Source organism: Brienomyrus brachyistius, chromosome 6 (genome assembly GCF_023856365.1).
Source record: "Brienomyrus brachyistius isolate T26 chromosome 6, BBRACH_0.4, whole genome shotgun sequence".
NCBI classification, from domain to species: Eukaryota; Metazoa; Chordata; class Actinopteri; order Osteoglossiformes; family Mormyridae; genus Brienomyrus; species Brienomyrus brachyistius.
In genome coordinates, this window is record NC_064538.1 from 9,996,950 (window position 1) to 10,015,629 (window position 18,680).

The 18,680-nt window shown below is 41.0% G+C and overlaps 1 protein-coding gene and 1 long non-coding RNA gene across 2 annotated transcripts; one reads left to right on the forward strand and one right to left on the reverse strand.

Moving 5' to 3' along the window:
- The first annotated feature begins 1,045 nt into the window (after nucleotides 1–1,045).
- Nucleotides 1,046–3,864, forward strand: LOC125745252 (uncharacterized). Its single transcript, XR_007398614.1, has 3 exons — nucleotides 1,046–1,253; nucleotides 3,664–3,753; nucleotides 3,814–3,864. It is a non-coding gene; the product is annotated as an uncharacterized LOC125745252 (long non-coding RNA).
- On the reverse strand, nucleotides 1,743–15,992 carry LOC125745251 (uncharacterized). Its single transcript, XM_049017902.1, has 5 exons — nucleotides 15,745–15,992; nucleotides 8,423–8,520; nucleotides 5,861–5,942; nucleotides 3,393–5,235; nucleotides 1,743–2,705 (listed from the first exon to the last, which is right to left on the reverse strand). Exons 1-5 carry the CDS (start codon nucleotides 15,827–15,829, stop codon nucleotides 2,606–2,608), a joined length of 2,208 nt encoding a protein of 735 aa, XP_048873859.1. The 5' UTR covers nucleotides 15,830–15,992; the 3' UTR covers nucleotides 1,743–2,605.
- Between the last annotated feature and the right edge of the window lie 2,688 nt (nucleotides 15,993–18,680).

Consider the following 18,680-nt stretch of genomic DNA (forward strand, 5'->3'; position numbering starts at 1 on the left):
TGAATGTTATATAATGAGTGTTTTTATAATTCAGCAAAAGTTTATTTTAAACGACCGATTCTATAATTTTGTGTTTTTAATAGATATTTCTAGATATTTTTATGTATAATTAAGGTAATGTCTACAATCATCTTTCCCAAGGTACCTGCAGTTAACGCTGCCACTGCCCTGTCAATACACGATAAACAAGCTGGACCAGCATGGTTAAGGCATACAAAGCAGACAGACCAAATCCAAAAAAAGATTTGCTTTTATCCTATGAACACTCTTGAAGTCTGAGGTCTTCAGGTAGCGGCCTTTTAATTACCCTTGAATTCTGAACAAAAACCCACGGTGAAGCATCCTTCAACAATGGGAAGCAGAGCGTTGACCCCAGGACATGAGCCCCCCTCCCCCAGGTCTCGGTGGGCCAGCAGGGCCAGGTAGAGTCAAGGGGACAGCTGGGCTGGGGCCAGGATTGAAGGGCACTGAGGGACTTGGTGGACCATTGTGATGGCAGGAGTCAGGGCCGAAACCAGGGCAAGAACAGGTGGGTGCCGCAGGAATTGCAGGGCAAGAGGGTGCTGCCAGGGCTGCAGAGCAAGGACCCAAGGGGACCCTGAAGGGCAACAATTGGAAAGAGGGCAGGAACAGGGATAGGAAGGCCCCGATTTGCTGGGCAAGAGGAGCCCGAGGGGCCAGTATGGTGGCCAGAAATGGTGTGCTTCAATCTCCCTCTCCAGGAGACGGACACACTGCCAGCCATTTTCCTGGGCCCCTGTTGACACCCGAGGCCATCTCAGGACAGGGAGCAAGGGTGGTCCAAGTTTGGGATAGGGACCAAGGTCCATCATGCAGGAGCAAGTGAGGCCGCCGCAGGCAAGCAGCAGGCAGGAGCAGGACACTGCGAACTGGGTCACCTGGCAGCGAGTGAGGCTGGGTCGGGACCTTGAAGAGGTGTGTGAGCTTGGTGGGCACCTCAGAAGATAGGCCGGGAACCTTGGGATACCAGTAGAGCTCGGACGCCCCTCGAGCTGGGCGGAGCTCAGTCATCACGGGTATTTCAGGAAGTGGGAGACACTGGGTCAGCCAGGCTCCCGCGGCTGAGTGACTTCTTCCAGGCCAGACCTCTGCTTCTTTCTGCTGGAACCGGAAGCTGGCTGGCGGAAGCCAACGGGTGGATGGGAACACTTTTGCTAGCTTGATTTCAAGAGGTGACACTTTTGCTAGCTTGATTTCAAGAGGTGACACTTTTGCTAGCTTGATTTCAGGAGGTGACACTTTTGTTAGCTTGATTTCAAGAGGTGACACTTTTGTTAGCTTGATTTCAAGAGGTGACACTTTTGTTAGCTTGATTTTAGGAGGTGACACTTTTGCTAGCTTGATTTCTGGGGAACGGGTTGATAAATCAATAGGGGGTTGGGATGCAGAGTAGGTCTTCACTACAGGTAGGTTAGGGGGAGTCAGATTAGGAGGTGAAATGAAATAATCAATATGATCCTGTGAAGTACTTTGCTCCGTACATAGCCTTTCACCTCTTTTTGACCTAAGACATTCATTTATGGGGCTTCTTTGCTTTCTCTTGACCTGGGTGCTATTTTTGAATGATGCTAATTTATCTAGTATACGCCTCACATTTTCCCCATGGTCCTGAGGAACTTATACTCTCCATCACATTAAGCATGGGAAGAGGCTGGATGACACAAAAAAGGGGACTCAAAGGGTGTCAAAAAACAAAACAACAAGGGGCAGTAATCTGGAAATATTTTTTAGGAAATTGTAATAATCAAAACTTATTTTATTAGTAGATCAGTTTTAGGTGTTGCTGTGGTACAAGACCAACTGAACCATACGTCAAAAACTTAAGTTTCCAACACAAATACTAACCATTCCCAACACGAACACACCCCAAATATTTGGAATGTTCTATAGCACCAATAATTCGAAGCATTAGGGAGGATATGACAAAGACTTATATACACAAGTACTTTACACAGCATTTCTTTTACACTACAGAGTGAAGTTGTGCACATATTAATTTATAACTATGAATTAAAAAAGGCCTTTTGAGTTTTCATAACAAGACAAGCATGGTCAGCTAGAGTAATCAAGGAAAGGCCACATGTAGCATAATGGTTAAGCACACGGATGTTTGTGATCATTGGATTTTTAATAAGTGTCTGAAGAAATAACATTCCATCGAGGCAGGGCTTCTCACGCCGATCCTTGGGGATCCACAAACAGGAGTAAAATGTGGATTGTCTGGGGGTCTTCAAGCACGTGAAACACTACTCTATGGAGCGCAACACCGGAATTACTCTTAAAACATCCATTTGTATGATTTGACAAAACTGTAAATTTCTTAGGATAAAAGTATGAATAATCTAGGAAAATAAAATAATAAAGGTAGGTATGTAATTTCCCTGCTGAGTCTTAGCAAACCATTTGCACTGTGAATAGGAAACGTATGACAGAGGAATCTGGAACATTCCCAATTTCATCTCTCAGTGTTTGGTGGAAACGGCTCTTTCTGTGGCTTGTGAGGACTTCTCGCTGTCTTTGTTATCTGTCACTGTGACAGTAAATGTGCTTCTCCATACAGTCTGTATTTTGCAGTCCCTTGTCCTCATGAAGAGTCTCCTTTCCTGATGACACTGATTGGCTGTTTAGTCCCAGGTCGTACCATGAAGGAGGTGCCGTAGAATGGCTTTGATGTTGGCAAATCACTACAATGGCAGAACAAGGGGATGTTAAATTGAGACTCATACTTCACTTAGAGTAAAAAACTGGTCTGTGACCTAAGTACTAGGACATTTTTAGAGTTACAGTAACACATGCCTGCTTTTTCAAGTCTGAATTAAGAGTTATTATCCATTTTATTACCATTACCATCAATTTATTGTAAATTATAAATTTACATGACCAAAATCATGAGTAGTTATCTAAACATGCAGGTTGCCCTAGAAAAGACGTAATGAAATTGTAAAGCTTACAAGATAAACTTTATAATTGTGACACATAAATGCAGGGTGAAAAGCACATCAAAACAAGTGGTTTTTCCAAGGATGAGACAAACAAAGAGGTACTATTTTTATTTCCTGCTTAAAGTAGAAGTTCTAACACAGCTTTTTACCCCAAGGTACAAGTTCTTTTAGTCTCTCCTAATAAGAGCGGAGGGGGTATTAAAACTGTAAAACATATGAAAATAATATTTGCCACTAAGGAGAAACACCCAATTGTACATTTCATTTACAGTGTACTTGTAGTCTGTAATGATTATTTTCTACGTATACAAAATACAAAGAAATAGTGTCATCAAATGTCCGAGTAACATTGTTTTGTTACATGACTAGAATGATCAAACTGTCAAAGCTAATGTCTCCTGAGAGTAAAAAGCTCTGGTGATTCTGTACCTGTTGGTTTCTTTGGACGTTACAGAGGATTCGTGGGCTTTCTTTGCCACTGTACTTCCCAGCTCACTGAGGAGCAGGCTGTGAGCCTGCGAGGAATGAACGTCCGTGGCTGATTCTGTTTTCATTTTGTTAGCAGGATTCTGCCTGACAGGAATTCCAGACTCTTTGTCTAACTGCCTCAAGCCGTATCCCTGGTCCAGCTGTTTCTTATTTATAATGCTCTGGAGGGTCCTGTGACTGCCAGAGGGGGGCCCTGGCTTAGCCTCAGGAGGTGGCACTTTTGGTAGCTTGATTTCAGGAGGTGGCACTTTTGGTAGCTTGATTTCAGGAGGTGGCACTTTTGGTAGCTTGATTTCAGGAGGTGGCACTTTTGGTAGCTTGATTTCAGGAGGTGGCACTTTTGGTAGCTTGACTTCAGGAGGTGGCACTTTTGGTAGCTTGACTTCAGGAGGTGGCACTTTTGGTAGCTTGATTTCTGGGGTTGATGAAACAATAGGGGGTTGAGGTGCAGAGTGAGTCTTCACTACAGGTGGGTCAGGGGGAGGCAGATTAGGAGGCAAACTGAAATGTTCACTATGATTCTTAGCATCTTCCTCTAAGTTTGCAAATTCGGGAGGGGGAGGGATGATAGATGTGCTGTCATCGACTAATCTATTCTCATTGTGAGCGGGGTTAAGTGCTGGAGTGGAGTGCACAAGGTCTGCGTCCTGTCTCTTTGGAAACTGAGCTACACGCTCACCTACGGATGCTGGAGGCAGAGGGTTCAGGGGACTCAGGGCTGAAGAGTTTGCATTATTGGTTTTTGTTTCATCAATTGAGGAAGATTCATTCAAGTGTAATGACTTGAGCTTCTCTCGCTCCTTGGCAGCAAGCAGAAGGTCAAAAGGAGAGGTTGTGCCCTCCCTTGACTGCAAGCCCCTACTTCCCCTTTGAAGGTAGTATGGCTTTCGGCTCACATCTAAACCATGCTTGTAGCTTCTGCTGGCTTGCATCATGACATAACTTGATTTTGGGCTGGAGTAGATTTCTGGGGCAGAATATGTAGTTCCATCTAGAATAACTGACCCAGAATCCTTGACAGGAAACATATGTCCCTCAGTCACTTTGTTAGGAAGGTTGGCCTGTAGGGTGTCCTTCACATCTTGCTGGTCATTCTGCATCTGGGGACTTGTACTCTGAGCTGGCTTCGCAGGAGCATCTGACAGCGTAGCTGACCCAAAATTGTTGACAGTAGCAGGAATTTTACTGTTGATTTGGACTGGACGTTGAATTTTATCTGTGGAAGGATCTTCTAAAAAGATGATGGGGTTATTAGGCTTGTATTGAATATCCTTCTTGTTATTTAAAACGCTGGTGTTCGGCATACTGTGCAGCTTAGCCTTGTTCTGGGGGTTGAAACTGGAAGGTGCAGTGACTTCAGCAGGGGAAGCTGAAACTTGCAAGGAGGAAAGCCTATCTGGTGGAGGGGGGGGTTTCTGGATTCTGGGTGTGGTGCCTTCTAATTTCTCCACAGGTGGAGTAGGGTCTGAGAATGGGGGTAAACTGGCATATTCAGTGTGTGCTGAACTAGAGAAATCAAAGATGTTGGTGCTAGGTGAATTTGAGGAACCTTTCGAGGGAATTTTCAGGGATGACATGACGGGGGAGAGGTCTAAGTGTGGACTCAACACTTTTTGTACTGGCTTTGGTGACGGTGGTTTCCAAGCAGGCAGATTAGGTGAGGAACAACTGGCTGAATTTGTTGGGGGGGGAGGGGGCTGCATAGTTGGTGGTGGAGGAATGTACATCTCCCCTTCCAGTGAATTGAAAATGGAGCTCTGACTGGCAACTGCGTTGTCATTGTCTGAAAAAGAAAGAAAGATTGCCAGTGGTTAGAACAAGTAAGAATCGACTACAAGAGCATTCCATCAACAGTAGCGACCTTCTACTGATTAAGTGGTTGGAAAATGAGAAATGGATGGATGGATGGATGATGTTTATATAATAATGACATTTTAAGATTAATAAAGCGTCTAGTCACTATTTAGTTACTTTAAGTTTGCAAATGAATACATAATTCAGAAACATGAGGCCTCAAGTTCAGTAAATAAAATAGTGCAATTAATTTATGTAGCATTTCTAAAAATGTTTATTAGGACCAAAGCTGAAAACCCTTCTTTCCCTTTATAAAGCAGCAAGATTGAACATAATTCTTGCCAATATGATTCAAAAAAGGCAGCAAAACTCAAGAAAAATTCAAGAATCTTTCTGTCGATGTCCTAGAATCAAACATACAGACCGTACACAAACAGAGGGCACAAAGCTAGGGTACATCCTTGGTGGGATGTCAGTTCACGGCAGGGTTTCACACTCAAACTATTTATTAAGACGATATTTCACTCTCTTTCCTGTGTTCTCTTTTCCTTCCTTCCCCAGCAATCTGGTCAAGATCAGTCAAGCACACACATCATGCTGCAGTAGACCGGTACCTTTCCCAGCTGCAACCATTCCTTTGGTTGGGGGCATAAGTGGCACTTTTGGAATTGGGACAGCAAAGCCTTGGGAAGATGACTGGGAAACAAAAAGAAGGAAAGTTGATGACATAGGGGTTAATAATAGTGAAATGAATAAATGAGAGAAAGACAGGGCGAAGGGTTATTCAATATATCTAGGTAAACAGATCTTGAACAGATCAATGATGAGCCACAGATCATCTCTTTAATACTATTGCTAACTTATGTATGATTGCTGGGATAAAGGTCATGTATCCAGGTGACCATACAGAACTGATGGAACCCAAGTGATTAGTGTTCACAGCCCTCATCACACTACTGTGCACACCCTGGTGGTGTTAATTGTACTGGAGTGTTAGTAATGTTTTAGGAGTAATTCTCCAGAGGGACGCTCAGGTACTTGCGGAGGTATTATTTGTTTTTTGTTTTTTTTTTAACCAAAAAGGGTCCCTGCTAGGCTGGCATAGGGGTTAGCACTGTTGCCTTATACCTGTGGGACCAGGGTTGAAATCTCTACCCTAGCTGCAGGTGTGTGGAGTTTGCATTTTCTTCCTGTGTCATATTGACGTTTCCTCTGGGTACTCTGGTCCCCCCCACAGTCCAAAAACATAATAATTGATACTTTATTGATTCCCAAGGGGAAATTATTTTTAAGCCTCCCTCAACTTGCTCTCCGTAGGTGAAAGCAAGATGGTTGTGAAGAGCAGCTGGCTGTAGCAATATCCAGTGAACTAGGGGTTAAGGGCCTTGCTCAAGGCTTCACTATCGTTCAAAAGTTTGGGGTCATTTAGAAATTTCCTTGCTTTTGAGAAAAAGGTTGTTTTTTTTGTCCATTAAAATAGCATCAGATTGATCAGAGAAACAGTACAGACATTGTTGATATTGTAAATGACTATCATTGTCATGACCTGCTCGTCCGATCCTCCCGTGTGCCGCGCCCCCCTCGCTACCTCGTGTGGACCCCCCGTGTTACCAGCTGTTTCTTGTTCTTAACTAGTCTGATGTATTTAGGTCTGTGTTTGAGTATGGTTCCCCAGTCCAGTAATTAATGTTGTGAAGTCTAACATCTTATGTTGCTGAATGTGGTTTTCTGCAATAAATCCCTTGTTCCCCGATTCCTCGATTTCCTGCTCCTTCTTCCCTGGCCTATGGCATGACAATCATAGCTGGAAATGGCTATTTTTTATGGAATATCTACATAGGTATACAGAAGCCCAATATCAGCAACAATTAGTCCTGTGTTCCAGTGGAATGTTGTGTTTGCTAATACAAGTTTATCATTGTAAATGGTTAATTGATCCTTACAAAAACATTTTGTAATTATGCATACCACAGATAAAAATCTGTACGGATTAAAGAAGCAATAAAACTGGCTTGATACTAGTTGAGTATCCGGAGCATCAGAAATTGTCACCTGATCTCAACTCTATTGTTATGTGTCCAAATAGTATAAAGAAGTGCCCAAGTAATCAAGCCAAGTAAACCTGGGGGAGATGCTTCTGGAAGCACGGGGTGAAATCTCAGATTACCTCAGCAAACTGACATCTAGAATGACCAAGGTCTACAAGGCCGCAATCGCTGCAAATGGGGGCCTCTTTGATGAAAGCAGTTCGAAAGAGCACAATTTTTATTTTAATTTCAAAATAATTATTTCTAACTTCATCAATGACTATTTCCTATTTATTTAGCTATATTTCCTATTCAAATGTTTATGTCTGTTTTAATGGAAAACATGAAAATTTCTAAGTGATTCCAGACTTTTGAACGGTAGCGTGGAACGGCAGCCATGGATGCCGCAAAGGGGTGGAAAGTTAGGATGATTCCAACGGCCCCTAAGTGAGAGGGGCCATAAAAAATTTTGAACAGTCTGGATTGGTCTGGGATGGGTGCCCAGTGTGATATGCTTTCTCGGGGCCCAAAATCACTAGTACCACCCCTGTATGTCGCAAATATGCTTGGGTTCATTTTATGTTATTTTCATTCACCTCAACTTACGTGATATATTGTAAATAAATAAATAAATAAATAAAAAGGCAGATACATTAAGTCATGTTGAGTCCAATGTGTCAGTCAAAAAAACAAAACCTTCCAGTACCTTCACATACGCCTTTAAACTTATACAGAACCTTAATGCTGGTCTTTGGTTTAACATTAAAGAAGCGTTTAGATTTATTCATAGCACTTTTCATAAATTGTGAACCCAGAACAATGTTCAATGCACACGTCAGTTGGTAATGAGATGACACTGACTAAAGGACTAAGACTGAGATGGCACTGGTCACAACCTAACCTTTAACTGATACCTCACGCTATTCATACAATCATTGCATAAATGATACAAGTTACCTAGGAAATTTCTATCAATGACGACAGCTTATAATATAACTTTTTAAATTTATGACTAACCAGAATGGAAGCTTTTTCAATTCATGTACAGAGTAATTTTTCAAATTCTTCTTCTTAAACAGTTTAAATTAGGTTTGAATGCATCAGCATTAGCAGAATTAGGAGTGATTGAGGGTGGATGGACTGACTTACAGAGGGTGATGTGTGAAGCTGGACAGCTGGCCTGGCTCGTACCCTAGCTGTGCCTGGTTCTGGCCTGGCAGAAGAGCCCAAAGGCAGATCCACATTGTCTGGGGGAAAGAGAAAATGACAAATTCTTCTCAATCCATTGCTCTTTCGTTCTGCTGTCATTGGTGAGAAACTTAGACTAAAAATCCAAAAGTTGAGAGGGACCATTTCTATATAATTAAATGTCATAGTACATATGTTTTGTAGTATTTTCTTTTTTAATTGTTGCCTTTTGAATAATTTAATACCCTGCCATAGATCTATTAGGACAGTTTCTGGTGAAATATCAGTCTTCAAAACTACTGGCATCCTTGTCGCCTCCACATCCAACCATAACCTTAACAGATTTCACACTTTCAAAGATCATTTCCCTGCAGACGTTCACCCTGTGTTCAGCTACCTGTGAGAAATGTAAAAGCCTAAGGCCTGTAACATTCTACTGAGCCTGGCTACTGCAGCACTACATACCAGACATAAGGCATGGCATGCTTGAATACACGCAAAAAGAACCAGCTTATTTCACACGCATGAAGTACCAGTGCGCATGCACGCCTTCTCGGTGAACCGTGCTTGGAGGGCCAGTAACTACGATCTGGCCTCACTGAAGCATCCCTACTTCAATCAGCCATGTGAAGTGTACGTCAATACCATGCTTAGCTACAGATGAGTCCTTCCTCAGGGAACTACTGCAGGTATACCAGAAGAGTTCATCTCCAGCCTACTTTTCTATCAAGAAATATCCAGTTTGACCTGCAGAACCTGAGTGATCAGGCATCTCACTGTATACGTCAACGCTTATGGCGCACACAAAGACACCGGCCACCTCAGGTGTCAGTGCAGTGGCATTTCACTGCAAGAAAAATACCTCGCAAAACTGAAGGTGCTAGTGCTTCAAGCCCTCAAGACACTTCCTCAATCACTACCTTTGAGAAAATATGGATTCCTTTCATTGCTTTAGGCGGCTATCCAATCTTATCAATTTTTAAACTGATTGTGTTAATAGAAAAAACGCATTTAGCTATTTAAAAACCCTTTCCATTCACTGAAATGACTTCATGTTAAATGAATCTGCCATACACACACTGTCACATAGGTGAAGAGAAGCATCACTGAAAGGATTTCACATAAAGTTTCAGTGACAGACTGGATACAATCATTGCGAAAAATCAATCCACTAACAACTTTCAGAGGTAGCGGAAATTCTTTTTTTAAATTAATTAATTGATTTAATTCCCTAGATTTCTTTCAGGGAGTTCTGTTTGTGTGTTATTATGCTTGTAAATGTATTTGCTCTGTGTGTTTTGTTTTGTACTGCTTGTTTTTCTGCAATTTATGCACCTTGCTGCTGCCAATTACAAGAGTTCAAACCACAACCTTACATTCACAACGGATACAGTCCTGCCCCACATATCACCGCCAAAATGCACAACAAGTATAGGACATGGTCAACTGAATGGCAAACATGCATACTGCAAGCAAGGAGAAGCATGCTACGAAAATGAAATGATGCTTTTCTTGCCATATGTGCAAGTACAAGACCACTGGAAAGCTTTTTAGTTTTGAAATATCCCCTCTTGCTCCTTTAAAACACACACAGATATACAGGAGAGAGTGAAGTGTGGGATCAGACCGCAGAGTCAACCATTGATCCAGCATCCTGATGCATTTTTTAAGGGGGCAGGATTTTAAGGGTCTTGCTCAAGGGTAGTGCTGGGCAATATGGCAAAAAATTATCATGATGTTGATAATTATAACAATATAATTTCTTTAACTCAAAGCTCCGTTTTAGAAAATGCTGACAGTACATTTCGTTGCTAAGTTTTTTTTCTCTGACTATCTCACTGTACATTCTAAGGAAGGGGTTTGACTAGAGTTAGCTGATGTGCCCTAAAAATTATATCACAATATTTTCAGAGATTTTCACAATATTAATATTTATCACAATATTCGAAAATTCACATGTATAAAACAGCCAAATATAACAGGCAGCCTTGAGTTCCTCTGATTATGACGACCATATTGTTTTAGTAATAGTTGTGGCACATGTGACAGGTATAATGATAAATTATCCTGACAACAGATTCATACCATGATGGAATTCGTGTAAAAACAGCGCACTAACTCAGATATACAAGAAAACAAGCATCTAGGCTATATCACGATACTCATGTTATTCAAATTGATGACAATATGAATGTTTATAATCGCAATATGATATTATGTTGCCCATCCCAGCTCAAGGGTCTGATGGAGATACAACTATTCTGTTGAGGATGGAACTCGATCAGACAACCTTCCTGTCACGGGCACAAAGCCCAATCCCTCTGAGACACACACTGTCCCATAAATATGGACACATTGCAGACTGAACACAGGACATCATACAGTACACGCAAGCTACTACTGAGTTACATCTCCCTGGCAGGATGATTCCAAAAGGATGAACGTTTTTTGGCACAGATACAATTCATGTTTGACATGTTTCATAAAGAGCATTAAGGATTCAGAGTGGAGATACTTGGAACTGAACCCAGGACCTTCTACATGTAAAGCGTGGATTCTGAACTACAGTCCCCTCATGAAGGCATGGGGACAGAGGAGAAATATTGCTGATTTCAAGCACATGCTTTGCACAAGATCTACACCCATACAGCTTTGGTGCAACTGCAGCCGGACAAAACATAATCACAGTGATGTTTCTTTACAGGGAGCAAACAGAAGATCAAAAGCTGCAGCAGTTACTCAGACCGCATTAGGTTGTCTTCAGAGTTTGACTCATGGAATACACTTGGGTTACATAGACTAGCTTAAAAAAACTTCTATGTAATTACCTGTCATTTTAATTAGCACAAGGATAGTAAGCTGCTTTGTGTAGAATCATGTATAATGTAAGAATATGAATGGCTTTATGTGAAACTTTGCAAGATTGTAAGCACATGACAAAACAGCCCGGCAGAGAATTTATTTCTTATGACCAATTAATGGGCCGTCAAAAAAGAAATCGACATTCTTCTGAAAGGACACTTGAGACTGAAGGAATATTTGAATGTGCCGTCATGAAAGTGACAGGAATTCAGTCACCATTCCTGCATGAGGAGCAGTCTACAATGAAAGAGTTCCTTACTTGGTACTCCAGCATCTACTCAGCTAGTAAAAATGTCAACACACAGGCTCTGCAGTGTCTTGTGGCTAAATGAACAGCCCATTGAGTGCCAAGAGGAACAAGGCTATCCCAGAAACATGTGTTCCACTTCAATGTGAACCTGGCCAACACCCGTCTGTCAAACAGCCACCAGTCAGATGTGATTTGTTTTAAACTGGCTGGTTGGCTGATACTTGGACTAGACCCAGAATGCGTGTGAAAAGGAGCACAACTCATGACAAAAATCAGGAAGTGTTGCACTACCTTGAGCACAATGTTTTTATAAGATTGCATTAATTGTCCCACCTGTTCCAGAATAGCACACACACACTGAATATGACTCTGGTCTGTTCTCAAAACTCAGTAGCATTTATAAAGACTGCGAAACTCGAGCAAAGGATTACTCTTATCTTTCATGTCCCCTTTCAAGCAGATTTACAAAGAAATGTTGTGGTCTGTAAATGGAAAAATAAGCTATTACTCTGGCCACATTACAAGGAAAACTTCCTTTTCACGTTCAATGTGCTCTAAGCACATGGAAATGTGAATGTAAATTTGGTTTTGTTTATTTGGACTGCCAGGGTGTTTAATATTTGGAATATATTAGCCACTGTTGCATCATGCACAGAATGTGGTGCTTGGCTCGGAGGGTCGGGACTGTGACTGGAAGGTCACCAGGTCAAATTTCATGGCTGTCAGAGTGTTGGTGTCAACACTGGGGCCTTAACTCCGACAGCTGCTGCAGCAGTGCTCGATAAAGGACTGAGCCAGTACATTAATCCCAAACTTTGCCCTTGTCTGTGTGTTTAACAGGAGAGTAAGATGGTAAGTGAAAACTAAAGAATTCCAAAAGAAGGGCTCCTGTATCACTACTTGTACCAATCATATGTCTTCCATATAGGGAAGAAATGCATTCCTAACTGAAGCTGAACCTATAATCAATTTTAGGAAAAGAAATTTTAATTAACTCAGGTTGGGAACTTTTAAATAATATTCTCACACGTCGTACAGATGTGTATCCATGTCATTTTATATTAATAAAAGTTTTCATATTAACTGTAGATGGTATTCCCGAAAGTAATGAAGCAAACTTCATCCTGGAATTTAAATCGTTTATGCAGGCAGGTCATCTAACTGTGACACGTACTGTTTAATTAGTACTCTAATTCTCCTACAATTCTCAGATGAATAGTTCCTAATCTGAACTACGTAAAATGCTCGCTAAACGTTTATCAATCCTGATGCTATATAGACAATATCAATTTTAACTCAACATACTACTGAGAAAACAAGTGAATATGAACAAAAACGTAAATGAATTGCAAAATGAAATGACTTTAGTGACAAAAAAAATGTCCTTTCGGACTCTTGAAGAGAATTCATTTACATAAAGTGAAGATTGTTGTTACTCAGTTGGTTGTCATCTTCTTAAGTCTTTAATTATATGTCTTGCTTCTGACAGTGTGGTGCTATTCCTTGAAGGTCCTAATATGTGACAAAACTGGTTTAAGTATCATTTTAGTATTGGTTATAATACTTGGCTGACCTTGCTTGACCTACTGCCATGGGGGGGGGGGGGGGGGGGGCTTATCAAGCGTTTCTGACAGAAGAGTGACATGCTACGTTGCAAACTTGCAGCACACAGTGATGTTGTCGCTAGATTTCGCTAGTTTTAGGACCCCCTTAGCCACTTCATTTCGAAAAAAAAGAGTCTAATGCAAAATGTAGCATGTGTCCGGGGTTCGAGTCACTATTGATAGTGACTTGAAGGAGAACAACATGTATGGATTACAAATGTCTTCATTGCCTTGCCCCTCTCCATCCAAGTTAAACAATTGCTATACATGTTCTTACTATTTCACTCACATCATCAAACTACAGTACTTCCTGAAATTTGGCTGAAACTTGGGAAGTCAGCTTTTACTTAATGTGACCCCAAAAGCTCCCAAAGATTTTGAGAAATATATAACACCCCTGCACAAAGGCAGCTGTTTAATATCACTTTTAATAAACAAAGGTTTTCTCTATTATTATTTTTTTTAATTTTCCTACTTTTTAAAATATTTTGATTGAATATGTGAATTGGTGTATGACATCAATCGGCAGCTTCTGGTGCCCTTTTGAGCAATGCTTTGGTGGCTTTGGAAACAGCTGGCAATCCATCACGTGCATGAACACTGCAGACTAATTAACTTCAATGGACTTTGAAGTTTCTATCGCTGATGCTATGCTTGTGAAGACATGGAATAGGTCAATGGTATTCGAACATTTTTTCACAGGGCCCCCCTAGGGCTGATATATTTGTCCTGATCCCCCCCCCCCCCCCCCACACACACACAGGTTTGAAATTATATCTTCTTTGTGGGGACTCTCCATTCATTTTTATGGGGAAACTCTAATCCCAACATTACCTCCTTAACCATTACTCCTTGTATGAAGGAGCCAGTTTATGTTGATGATAGATCTCAACACTGATGTTGACTCACGTCTGGAAAAATGTAATGGAGGGGGGTGTCTAGTATTTCTTCAGGGGGCTGAGCCCTAACATTAACAATAAATAACCAAACAAAATACACGACGTTTGGCATTTTTAGCTCTTTGACTGCCTTCACAGATCTTTGTAGGAGCTTGAAAACTGGTCCCCACAATGTCAAAATAACAGGTTTTTATCACACTGTGGAGGACATTTGGTCCCCACAATGTAATATAAACCTAATTCTCTCTCTCTCTCTCTCTCACACACACACACACACACACACACACACACACACACACACACACACACACACACACACACACACACACATACACAGGCACACACAAAATATTCCGGATATGTGTCGATGTATTTTCTGTTTCTACTCATTTTCTTACAATTCTCCATTAACATAACTATACCAGCTAGAAGTTGCTTCATGATTCCAAGTGTGTCAGCATAAACTGAGCAGCCTTCCGACAGTAAACTTCTGTTACGTTACTAATCATAAAAGTTTGATGTATTCAATGCATGGTGCCGGTCTATGTTACACATTTGAATTATTTTTTTTTGTTAGCCTCATATAATGTGTATGGGGATATAATGTGTTAATATTTCTGAAGGTTGCAATTCTTAAATAAATTTGCACCGGGGTTACCGTGTTCTGTTATTTTATTTATTTATTTATTTAGTCCCAGAATTAGAATATACCTCTGGTGGAGTGGTAAGAGAAAGTATTCTAGCAAAATAAACATTGTCGTCAAGGGGTCTAGATATGCCTTTTTATTTAACCATATGAAAAAGAATTTCATTTCCAACTTCTCCAAAGCTTCACCAAGTGCAAAACAAATACTATTAATACCTTATGTGGCATATTTAAAATACTGCTGTTAACGAACTCACTCTTAACTAGCAAGGTGCTATTTTTATTATGAACCAGTCGAGAATTTAAGATTTTCAGAATCAATAAATCATGAAATTACAATGCCAGTGATTTTTCCAGACGTGAGACAACGTCAGTGTTCAGATCTATATCATAAACGTAAACTGGTATGCCATTACTTATAGCAATAGTTCCGACAGATATGTATGGTTAAATGGTGTTTTGCTGCTAAAGAACTCGTATGCTGGTACTTTATGGTAAAAAAAAAAGTCTTGTGTTCTTGCTCTAAGGCATTGGCAATATTTATGACGCTACTGAGGGCCCATATTGCATCTACCACACTGAGCGACTCCTACCATTACTCTACATATATCAGAAGAGGAAAATAGCATTTCAGGGTTACTGTAAATTTTCTGAAAATTCTAATTATACTCACGCGCTGCAAATAATCAATAAGACTTATAACATAGGCGGTTTCTAGATCCTATTTAGAGGGATCCTAAAATATTTTTTCTAAAACCATTTAGCGATTTGTCCGGTATTTTTGTGTACGATTCGTAGCACATCGTCTCAGCAAACTTCATCGTGTTGAATCCCCCCACCACTGATCGGAAAATGTATAGTGGGATGGGGGCACTGCGTATTTCTTCGTGGAGTTTAAGCCCTTCAAGGTTCAAATCCTATAATCATCCCACATTTACAATGATCTTGTCTTAGAAAGAAGTCACTGTCTCGTCCCAGTCAGAATGTCAACATAGTTCGATATTGTCATCGATGTTACTTACCACCGCTCTCCCTGATCTCAGCGCTTGTGCCGAAAAGAGACGGGGTTTTACGAGTGCCCAGCAGGGTAAATGCTCCTCTTTTCATTTCGGCTCTGGAAAAACCCTTTTAATCTAAAATGTGTTAAACATGTTGCATATTTAATCAATAATGTACAGCAAGCTGTCAAAGCCGTTTAACAAAAATATAGATACGTCGGATGGGCTGTTTCCCTAAAGGCTACCTGTCGCTCATCAGTTACCGTACCCTATGGTTTTGCCATGACAAAATGCGTCCATACTGTAAATGGCCACGCCCATTTCTCCTCCTTTTGTATTTGAATAAACGAAGTTAATAAACCCCACAGTTACCTAACGAAGTAGACAATGGTTACCAAATAATAATTAACAGTCATCCCACTGTGACATGTCTAGTCTTGGTTCTCTTAAATTCTGGAGATGCCTTATAGGTGTGGACAAACGACTGTACATTTATCTTCAAATGATTTTATTTAGAGCGTCTCGTCAATGACGTGCAATAGCTTAGATAAATGCGTTTCATATACAATAAACTGATTTTCTAAATGTATTCCGTTATATTTTTTTATTCTAATGAGTTCGTTCTATGAATGTTCTGTGTGTGTGTTATGTATATATTAGATATACATTTTGTCAAGACAATGTGATAAAAACCTGCTATTTTGATGTTGTGGGGACCGTTTCTCAGTCCCCACAAGGAGAAACTCAATTTTATAAAGACTTGTGACTAATTAAAAAACTAACAATGTCAAAAGTCTTGTACTTTGATTGGTTGCTTATGGTTAAAGTTGGGGCTGGATAGGGGTTAAGGTTGTCATTGCTGGGATTAGGGTTTTTCCAATAGAAATGAATGGACGGTCCCCACAAAGATATGAATTCCAACATATGTGTGTGTGTGTGTGTTTTCACTGAATTGTGCCCTATGCTTTGCTACGGAGTTGAGAATGTGATGTAAGATTACGTGAGGTTTACGCGACTTGGTTACTGAGTCGTGAGGCGTGTGCTTCATGTTTTCTGAGGGTTTGGCTTCCTTTTCGTAGTCATAGGAGTAGGAGGCTTGTACTGGAAGATCAGAAATGGATGCCATGCTGAATGTTTTATTAACAACAGAAACAAGCAGCATTGTTATTAAAGAACTGGGCTTGACCAGATATTAAAGGATTACATTCCAGATACGTCCTTTTACAGTTCCACTGAGAGAGACTTAGCCTAACTAATTAGTAAAATATTCAAGTGATTCCCACACCAATCAATGGCTACAAGCAACACAGGTATACAGATCCCATCTGTGGTTGCCATATTTGCTGTTCAAGGCACCCTTCCCTGTTTCCATTACCTCCTTTTTAACAATTTTATATCCATCCATTCATCCATCCATCCATCCATCCATTCATCCATCCATCTGATTTAATGTCTGAAATGGGATCTTCCTGATGACAAGTGCCATAAACCTTCCAGAACTCCAAACCATCAAAGTAGCACAAATAAAGACATTAATGCACAACAAACAAGCAGATAAATGACACTGGACATGGGATTTGAAGTTACCACGTCAAGAGAGTGCTCTCTTATTCAGATTTAGAGAATGTACTAAAAATGGAGGTAGCCTGTTTTCTTTGTTCCAAATTGTTGCCAATGACCAGACTATTCTTTATGTTTGGTGCACTGACATTCCAGGCTTACTAGGCACAAACTGAGTGAATGTACATTTGTGTGTGTGTCTGTGTATGTGTGTGTGTGTGTATATGCACAGTAGGTCGCTTATTGCATCTCGCAAGCCCTGGCTGGGTTGCAGTCCTAGTTTAACCCTGGTCTCTGGCCTGCTGTTTTCCTCCTAGTGAGCAAGACTGTGAAGCTTACAGTGTTCCTTTCCCTCTGCTTTCAGGGCAGTGGTTTCAGCGTGTTGCTGGGTATGTGTGCGCATGTACTGCCATTCATTGCATACTCTGGTGTGTAATGTTGTTCTCTCATTGTGGTATGTTTCGTATGATCCAGCTAACTGAGAAATCTTGTTTAGTGGAACACCCCCTGAGCTGGCATTTACCTGGAGTGCAAGACCACTAGGGGGCAGGCAATTGTATTGGGCAATTGCCTTGCACTGCCATCTTGGTGCAGCTATATTCAGCACATTGCATATGGTGACGTAAAATGACATTATATAATAGCAAAAGAAAGCAAAAAAAATTTAAATAATAGCAAACAATCTAAAAAGAGAACGGATATTACTGGATGTGATCCACACATATTGAAATCATGATTTTGATGTGAGCTGTCTGTTATCCATCCATCCATTTTCCAAACCGCTTATCCTACTGGGTCACGGGGGGTCCGGAGCCTATCCTAAAGCAATGGGCACAAGGCAGGGAACAACCCAGGATGGGGGGCCAGCCCATCTCAGGGCACACTCACACACATGTACACCTATGGGCAATTTAGCAAGTCCAATTAGCCTCAGCATGTTCTTTGACTGTGGCGGGAAACCGGAGTACCTGGAGGAAACCCCACGATGACATGGGGAGAACATGCAAACTCCGCACACATGTAACCCAGGCGGAGACTCAAACCCGGGTCCCAGAGGTGTGAGGCGACAGTGCTAACCACTGCCCCACCATGCCGCCCTGGGTTGGTGCAGTGCGGCTTTCATTTAGTTGAAAGGAACTGTCATGGTTGTTTCTTTGTACTTTCCTCTCTTGATGTCCATGATGCCAACAGACTGCTGTGTCCCAAGTTTTCTGCTGGTGCCCAGTTAATGATGCCTCTGTCATTTAAAGTGGCTGGTTTGCCTAACTTGAAAGAATAACTGTTTCCATAATAGATAGAAATATATTTTGTTGTATGTTTTTAACACCAATTAAATAATCACGAGCCCTGGTATGCTGTAGAGTGTGATAAATGATATACGTGATGGTTACTGAATACAG